The sequence below is a fragment of the Thamnophis sirtalis genome, unplaced genomic scaffold (genome assembly GCF_051295495.1).
Source record: "Thamnophis sirtalis isolate CommonGarterSnake01/CBP01778 unplaced genomic scaffold, rThaSir2_p1.2 scaffold_3, whole genome shotgun sequence".
NCBI lineage: Eukaryota > Metazoa > Chordata > Lepidosauria > Squamata > Natricidae > Thamnophis > Thamnophis sirtalis.
Window position 1 is genome coordinate 11,871,194 of NW_028261383.1, and position 9,310 is coordinate 11,880,503.

At 48.8% G+C, this 9,310-nt stretch overlaps 1 protein-coding gene across 1 annotated transcript in view; it reads left to right on the forward strand.

Annotated features, from left to right (window-relative positions):
- Positions 1–8,010, forward strand: part of LOC148047183 (uncharacterized) — a 76,279-nt gene extending 68,269 nt beyond the window's left edge. The window contains exons 7-12 of the mRNA XM_087707991.1: positions 84–321; positions 955–1,004; positions 1,448–1,541; positions 4,257–4,421; positions 7,239–7,385; positions 7,805–8,010. Of these exons, the coding sequence (XP_087564117.1) occupies positions 84–321; positions 955–1,004; positions 1,448–1,541; positions 4,257–4,421; positions 7,239–7,385; positions 7,805–8,010 (900 nt within the window). The remainder of the gene's footprint in view (positions 1–83; positions 322–954; positions 1,005–1,447; positions 1,542–4,256; positions 4,422–7,238; positions 7,386–7,804) is intronic.
- Positions 8,011–9,310: the final 1,300 nt, after the last annotated feature.

Consider the following 9,310-nt stretch of genomic DNA (forward strand, 5'->3'; position numbering starts at 1 on the left):
AGATTGTTGTGATAAGAGGATGGAAAACACCCATCACTTATATGAACTGGGATGCTGACTTCCTTCATTTTCTCTCTTTGCAGCACGAAGCATCCTATGAGTCATGGGGGCCTCAGAATGCAATCAAAGCCACTATGTCAAAATTGTCCACACAAAAACAGAAGTACCAGAGGGTTGCAAGGTGTCAATCGTCGGCAGGAGAGTTGGGGGTATCTTTACAGACGTCGGCTGAAGCAGGAGCAACAGAGTCTGGAGCGAGAACAATCAGCAAGACTATGGACAGCCCAGGATCCCCATTCCAATGCACGGAAGTCTCAGAAGGTGAAGTGTTTGTACCTTTAGTTTTTGAAAACCTGTTGCCCCTCAACGTTTACATGGCCAGGTGTCAGGGCTGCAAGTAATAAAATCTGTTCAATAAGAACTCTGAGGCAGACAGGTTCCTCAAACAATATTTTTAGTAGGACATATCAAATTGGCATATTCCTGGTGGAAAACCAGATCTAACTTGACACTGGTTCCCCTCTTCCCAATTAAAAGTAAAACTTCATCACTTCCCCCCAGTCTCAGTCACATGGTCCAATCAACATACAGCCCAATTCCGAGGTCGGTAAAATTAGGACCAAGATTGTTGGAGGAAATAGGCTGACTCTGTAAACTGCTCAGAGAGGGCTGTAGAGCACTGTGAAGCAGTATATATGTCCGGGTGCTCTTGCTATTTTCCAGATGCTGAGTTAAAATCCAGACAATTGTATCATCTGGGCCTTTCAAGGTCTTCAACATAAATCCTTCTCCCGGTCAGGCAAAAGCTCTTTACCTAAGCCACAAATGAGATGTCCTCCCTTTTTTGTCATCTCTCAGGCCAGTGGTGGCGATTTAGGAAAAATATATCCCCACAAGTGAAATCTGATTATATTTTTTCTGAAATGGCTGCTTTCTTCCTTGTTTATGGTACAGGTGGTGAGATTCAATCACAGACACCTCTCCAATCCCAAGGAACTGTAGAGGTGAGTCTGATTATTGCTGGAGTCTCAACACAAAACTCTAGACTTGGAATACACACGAAACTCAAGACCATGAATGTTGTTGGGGTGGGAAATTGAACCCCAAGACAGCCATGGAGGAATTATGGGATTCCGGAGTTTCTCTGGGGCTGAGTCCCTTCTGCTGGGGACCCTCTGGTCAACTGTTCTGCAAGGAAGATCCAGCCCAGCTCAGTCCTGCTGACCCACCAGCTCAGAGGGAGGAGTGGGAGACAGGGAAGGAACAGGAGTGGGGTGAGGAAAGAGGAGCAGGGTTCTGTCCAGGAAAAATTGGAATGGGGAAAAGTAAATGGGGCTTGGAGGAGCATTGGGGGGACTGTTAAGATTGTGGTGATAGGAGGACAGAAAACACCCATCACTTATATGAACTGGAATGCTGACTTCCTTCATTTTCACTTTCTTTACAGACACCGGCTGAAGCAGAAGCAACAGAGTCTGGAGTGAGACCGATCAGCCAGCCTATGGACAGTCCAGGATCCCAATCCCCGGAAGTCTCAGAAGGTGAAGTTTTTGTACTTTTAGTGTTTGAAAACCTGTTGCTCATCAATGTTTACATGGCCAGGTGTCAGGGCTGCAAGTAATAAAACCTGTTCAATAAGAACTCTCAGGCAGACAGGTTCCTCAAACAATATTTCTATTGACATATCAAATTGGCATATTCCTGGTGGAAAACCGGCTCTAACTTGATGCTGGTTGCCCCCTTCCCAATTAAAAGTAAAATTTCATCACCTCCCCTCGTCTCAGTGTTAGATCATAGGAACGGATGAGTCAGACTCAGGCTTCATTAACAACAGCACAATTTGGCACTTTTTCTTTTTTAAACAGAGGCCCTTTTCACTGATTCTGATCAAAACAGTTCTAACTCTTTTAATTAGTTGTTCCTTATTTGCGGCGGATATCAATATGTCGTCAAAATAGGGGACATCTCTTGGTATCCCCTGCAAATGTCATTCCATGACACTTTAGAACAGTCCAGGGGCAATACTAACGCTGAATTGTAGGCGGTTGCATATAAAGGCATCCTATGCATCACAATATTTGGGCCTCCCCATTTGCGGTGAAGTTCACGGCCGGTGAGGCAATAGGGCAGGACCTCTATATTCTCCTCCCCCCACCCTCCAATCTAGGCAGGACCAAGCCGTTCCCTCACGCACCAGGATTTTCCTTGTGACATTTTGCCTCCACCCCCCAGCGACCGGAATATTGCACGTGCACGCGCCATCCACCCCCCTCACCCCAGCTACAGCTGAGGAGAGGGAGGAAAGCCAAGGAGAGCCCCCGCTTCCCATGCAAAGCCCCCTTAAAGTAGAGAACAAGCCCACTCTATGGCGGACAGGCGCGCTGGCACTTTAAAGTGCATGCCGGCACTTTAGCTTGTCCCTCGGCCGCCAGCCAGAAACCCCCGGCTAAGCGTTTTGTGGCTGGCTGAAATGCCCGGACATTTCCAGCCACCCACAGGGGGACTAGGAGGGAAGGAGTCGCTCCTCGGGAGTCTATCTAGCCAGCAGCCCCAGGAGACACCCCCCACCCCCCAGAGAAGAATTGGGGCCACCAAAGCTCCCACACCCACACACCTTTGGGATGCAAGAGACAGCAAGGCTTGCAGCGAAGGGAATCTGGACCCTGGGAAGGTTGGGGAGGGGTGAAGAGCGAGCCTCCTCGTTCTCTCCCACTCCTCTCTCCTCTGAAGCACGCCCCGCCCAACGTAAGCATTCTCAAGAAGACATGATTGGCTGCTTGCAGATCAGGAGGCGGGAGAATTAGTGCCTCTTTTCCATCTGAACTTCTTTGCCTTTTAACTCTTTATTAACTTTTAGAAGGCGAAAAATTCCTTATGGAAAAGAGGCCCCGAGTTCTCTCGCCTCCTGCTTTGGTTAACACTAAGCAGACACCAAGCCACTGTGAGCTGGAATCTGGTAGCAACTATCTTGGCTTTAATTATTTAAAAAAAATATTTAAATTTCTTTTCTTTTCCTGAGGAGAGTGGTGAGGCTCTGCCTCCCTTGCCTCTAGTGACTGCACGTCCCTGCTGAGGGCCCACATGCCTCTCGTACCGGCTCTGAGGGGCTCCAGGCTCCAAAACAGCCACCTGCCTGCTCTCTTTGCAGATTGGCCCATCCAATCATTGGCACTACTCTGGGAACTTGACCTGTGGAGTCCAGCACTCGGCAGGGAGGAGACTTGGCTGCAGCCCACTCCCAACATGAGCGGGTGCCCCCCACCACCCACTCCCAGTGGCTTCCACCTCTTGCTCTGCTTCTTCACTGGCAGTAAGCAGCGGCATGGCCAAGGAGCAGGCAGGTGGTTAGGTGGGAAGCCAGTGGGCTGCTTTGGAGCCTGAAGCCCCAGAGAGCCAGCACGAGAGGCACGCAGCGCCGGTGGAAGACAGCCTTTTCTGCAGCATCCCCTCCCCTCTTTGGATTGCCCTGCAGCAGGGGGGCTCTGTCTTTGAAGAAACGAAATGGGTGCATGTGCTTCAGCCCTGGATGCCCTCCCACAGCATCACTGCGACCACCCCTCTCAGCCCCCCAGCACAGCCTCCGTGTTTCCACCAAGGGCCGCTTGCCCACCCTCTGGCCAAGCCGGGCTGGACACCAACCTCAGAAGACAAGCGGGCATGGGGGACCGCCGGTGAGCCACATGGAAATCAGGGAAGCATGGCAAGGCCACGGGGAAGGGAGTAGGCTGCTTGCTCACTTCCCAGCAGTCCTGCCATGCTTCCCTGCCTTCCACGCTACCTTCTACTTGCCTGCCATCGCAAGCTCATCACGAAAATGCCAGGAAGGCTGCATGGAAGGCAGGGGAGCATGTTGCATGGCAGGGCTGCGGGGAAGGGGGCAGGGCCAGCTAGCTAAGCTGCGACTTGCTGGCTTACCTGGCAGACAGATCAGGGATGCAGTGCTTAACTAGGCAAGCTGCAGATCAGAGACTGGGCAGGGCGGGGCAAGCGAGTGGTGACTGGGGAACTGGTTCAGAGGTGTGACCAGGCTGCCATTACTACCAGTTGGGAAAGGTATGCCAGATTTTTACTACCTATTCAGCAGAACTGGACTGAACCGGTAGGAACCCACCTCTACTTAGGGGCCCCAAGAACTGCCTGTGTTCTGTACCAGCTGAAGCTTATGGACAGTCTTCAAATGTAGAGTGCATTGCAGTGGTCCAAGTATGAGAGGACCAGGGCTTGTGGGACTGAATGCAGAGTTGTCTTTTTTGCAGATCGCCCAGTGGCTGAAGTAACTCCAAAGATCCAGTGCAACCACAAGGACTGCCAAGACTATGGTTTCTGTTCCAAAGAGAACTTTGCCACCAAGAGAAAATATTGGGAAGATATCCAAAATCAGACTCGCACTGAGCTTAAGCTGCGTGGCTGCATAAAAGGAGGTTTGTACATATTCGTGTAGCTATGGACTTTGCATTTTTTTCCCCTACCGGTTCTGTGGACATGGCTTATTGGGCATGGCATAGCTTTTGGGCGTGGTGTGGCTTGGTGGGCATGGCTTGATGGGCATGGCTTGGTGGGCATGGCAAGGGAAGGATACTGCAAAATCCCCATTCCCTCCCCACTCTGGGGCCAGTCAGAGGTGGCATTTGCCAGTTCTCCGAACTACTCAAAATTTCCACTACCGGTTCTCCAGAACCTGTCAGAACCTGCTGGATGTCACCCCTGGTGTGATCCCTTAGATCACTAGTGTCACACTCAAGGCCTGCGGGCCGAATCCGGCCCTTAGGGTGCTTAGATCTCGCCTGCTGAGAAACAGCCAAGGAACAGCAAAAAACCCAGGAAAATAATAAATAAAAGTCTTAAATTTAAAAATGCAGTTAAAATAAAACTGAGCCGGATGGAGAAGGAGGCAGAAAAGTGTTCCTTTAAAGGTGATAGCCAGCACATTGGATTGAACTCAGAAGCAAATTGAAAACCAGTGCAGTTCACGAAACTGCAGTGTAACATGGGCCACTTTAGGGGATGGGAGGCACCTGCTTTGTTCTCTTTGAGAGAGGCACCAGGCAGATGTCCTGGGATGGATGCTCATGTGCACCACCTGCCCTCCTGGAGCACTTTCTTCCTTCTTCCGTCACCGAAAGAAAGATGATCCCACTGTCTGTTGGTGCTGAGGCGGTTGATTCGGCTAGGTAAATGGGCCTCTGAAGGCAGGGTGCGCTCTGTTGCTGGTATTGGCGCTGCTGCCACCGGCCACATCCATGCAGGAGAACTCCCCAAGGCAGTGCAGTTCTGGGACAGCAGAGTATTCTTTCTTTCGGCAATGGGAGGAGGAAGAAAGGGCTGTAGGAGGGCAGGCACCAGGCAAATGTCCCAGGCCTGCTGCACATGTCCACCCCCTGACCTCCTGGAGTACTTTCTTCCTTGTCCTGCTGCTGAAAGAAAGAATATCCCACCATCCCAGAACTCCGCCCTGCAGGACCAGCAGGATGGTGGGATGTTCTTTCTTTTGGCAGAGGGAGAAGGAAGAAAGTCCTCTGGGAAGGCAAGCAGACATCCAGAAGATGCTGCACATGTGCCAGTCCCATTTCTGCAAAGGCAGAGCCCCCCCCCCCACTGCAGGTGATTCAAAGAGGGGATGGGGATGGTGCAGAAAAGACTGCCTTCCCCCACGGCCCATATGCCTCTCGTACCGGCTTTGCGGGGATCCCAGCTCCAAAACAGCCACCTTCCTGCTCTCTTTGCAGATTGGCCCGTCCAATCATTGGCACTATTCTGGGAACTTGGCCTGTGGAGTCCAGCACTCGGCGGGGAGGAGACTTGGCTGCAGCCCACTCCCGACATGAGCGGCTGCCCCCACCCCCACTCCCAGTGGCTTCCACCTCTTGCTCTGCTTCTTCACTGGCAGTAAGCAGTGGCATGGCCAAGGAGCAGGCAGGTGGTTTGAGATTTGAGATTTTATTAACATTTGTAGGCCGCCCTTTTCCCTGAGGGGACTCAGGGCGGATCACATAAAATCAGGGAGGGGAAATACAACAATGACATAGACATATATAATAAAAATAATAAGCAACATACATTCATCATTCGGGAGGGGCAACTATCCTTGTCCCCAGGCCTGACGGGCTAGCCAGTTCTTAAGGGCTGTGCGGAAGGCCTGGACGTTGGTGAGGGTACGAATCTCCACGGGGAGTTCGTTCCAAAGGGTCGGGGCTACTACTGAGAAGGCCCTCCTCCTTGTAGTTGCCAGCCGGCATTGGCTGGCCGATGGAATACGGAGGAGGCCCAATCAGTGAGATCTAATTGGTCGCAGGGAGGTAATTGGCAGGAGGTAATTGGTTGGGTGGGAAGCCAGTGGGCTGCTTTGGAGCCTGAAGCCCCAAAGAGCCGGCACAAGAGGCACACAGCCCGGGTGGAAAGCAGCCTTTTCTGCAGCATCCCCTCCCCTCTTTGGATTGCCCTGCAGCAGGGGGGCTCTGTCTTTGAAGAAACGAAGCAGGTGCATGTGCAGCAGCCCCGGATGCCCTCCTGCAGCATCACTGCCACCACCCCTCTCAGCCCCAGCACAGCATCTGTGTTTCCACCAAGGGACGCTTGCCCACCCACTGGCCAAGCCGGGCTGGACACCAACCTCAGAAGACAAGCGGGCATGGGGGACTGCCGGTGAGGCCACATGGAAGTCAGGGAAGCATGGCAAGGCCACGGGGAAGGGAGTAGGCTGCTTGCTCCCTTCCCAGCAGTCCCGCCATATATCCTGCCTTCCACACAACCTTCTATTTGCCTGCCATCGCAAGCTGGTCACGAAAATGCCAGTAAGGGTGCATGGAAGGCAGGGGAGCATGCTGCATGGCAGAGCTGCGGGGAAGGGGGCACGGGCAGCTAGCTAAGCCGTGACTCGCTGGCTTACCTGGCAGACAGATCAGGGATGCAGTGCTTATCTAGGCAAGCTACAGAGCAGAGACTGGGCGCGGTGGGCCAAGTGAGTGGTGAATGGGGAACCGGTTCAGGGGTGTGACCAGGCTGCCATTACTACCAGTTGGGAAAAGTATGCCAGATTTTTACTACCTATTCAGCAGAACCGGACTGAACCGGTAGGAACCCACCTCTACTTAGGGGCCCCAAGAGCTGCCCAAGAGCTGCCTGTGTTCTGTACCAGCTGAAGCTTATGGACAGTCTTCAAATGTAGAGTGAATTACAGTGGTCCAAGTGTGAGAGGACCAGGGCTTGTGGGACTGAATGCAGAGTTGTCTTTTTTGCAGATCGCCCAGTGGCTGAAGTAACTCCTAGGATCAGGTGCAACCACAAGGACTGCCAAGACCATGGCTACTGTATCGAAGGTTGGAGACTCTCGATGAAAAAACTCGGAACTCACACTGAGCTTAAGCTGCATGGCTGCATCGAAGGAGGTTTGTACATATTCGTGTAGCTATGGATTTATTCATGAGAATTTCTAAGCTGCCCAATAGCCAAACCTCTCTGGGCGCTTCACAATAAATCACAGTAAAAATAATGAGCTGAAAGATATGCAGATGGTGGCAAAAGTTGGTCCCCATTGATCAACAGTTTCATTCATTGATTTTTTCCCCAGCCTGGATCAAGAGGCAAAGCTCTTGATAGAGATAGAAAAGCTGCAATAAATGAAACTAAGTGCCAGCTGTCCTTAACAATCAGCCTTTCATAAGGTCTTGTTTTGGGAAGCGGGAAGGAAGGAGTGCTGGGGGAGGATGATTCTACAAAAGATGGGACCAAAGTGAACAAAACAGCATTTGAGTGCATTTTGTAAAAAAAGTTATATCCATTCAGTTCTTTTTTTTTTTTAAACCAGGTTCATTTATTACCAGTATACGGAAACAATTCTCCAATATGAAATCAACTGGCAAGAATATCTCAAGTGAGTTCAAAATTAAAAAAATAAAGACAGAATATTGGATTGTCTATGATTTCTCCCAATATCAGCTAGATATATTAAATATTTTCCCCAAACACATGCCATTCCTTAGAATTGCCAAAAGGACTACTCATTTTTCTTAGTTTCTGAATTGACGGGAGATAGTGATTCTTGAGACCAGACCTAGTCCAGGAACAAGTATGTGATGATTCTCCTACTGAAGTTAATTCACATAGAGTTTTGTACCTGAAATGTTGAGTTTAAATAACAACTGCATATACAAGCCTCTTGAAATATAAAGTAGCTATCCTTGGTAACAAAACAAAAAACAAAAAAACCCTCCTTTCCAGCTTCTAATATCTCTCTCAATGGAAAAAGTGTGGGGGAACCACAATATTATCCTCACTTGACTCTTCTCAGTTAGAGTTTTTTTTTTCAGTTCAAAAGTTTTATTTCTTTTAAAACAAACATTTCATCATTCCTCAATCAGTAAGACATCGAAGTACAATTTTTTGTGTGTCAAAATAGTTCTAGTTTACCACCAAATTCTTGTCTAGCCTAATGTTCCCTCCCTCCACCCTCCCCCCAACCCCCTCCTCCTCCCCCCCCCAACTTCCCAGAACCCGTACACGGTATGGATTTTTAACAAACACAGTCTAAAATCTATTGAGAAAAAAGAAATAAAGAAATTAATGTCATTCTACATTGACCTTAGCTTCTTCTTGCTGAACTAACTTTAAACAATTTAAATCATTTCTGATCTTAAGCATAGGCTAACTGGAATTTCTTGGTCCCGTATTTATTTTGTATATAGTCAATCCATTTTTTCCAGTCTCGTTTATATCTCTCATTTGAGTGATCTTTAAGATATGCTGATATTTTAACCATCTTGGCTAAGTTTGTAACTTTCAATGTCCATTTTTGAATTGTAGGCAAGTCTTCCTTCTTCCAATATTGCGCCACCAACAGTCTTGCTGCCGTTATTAGGTGCAGAACCAAGTTAGTCTCTACCACTGTAAAGTCAGTACATATACCTAGTAAGAATAACTGAGGAGTAAACTTTATCCTTCTTTTAAAGATATTTTGCATAATCCACCATATTTTTATCCAAAATGCCTTAACCTTTTGGCAGGTCCACCATATATGAAAATATGTAGCATCGAGAGAACCACACCTCCAACATTTAGGCTGTACATTCGGATACATAGAAGCCAGCTTTTTAGGCTCTAAATGCCATCTATAGAACATCTTATAAAAATTTTCTCTCAGGTTTTGAGCTTGTGTAAATTTCACATTTGTTACCCATATTCTTTCCCATGTATCCAACATTATTGGTTCTTCAATATTTTGAGCCCACTTTATCATACAATCTTTAACTAATTCTGTTTCCGAATCCATCTGTATTAATACATTATATATCCTCTTTATATGCATTAAGCTTTG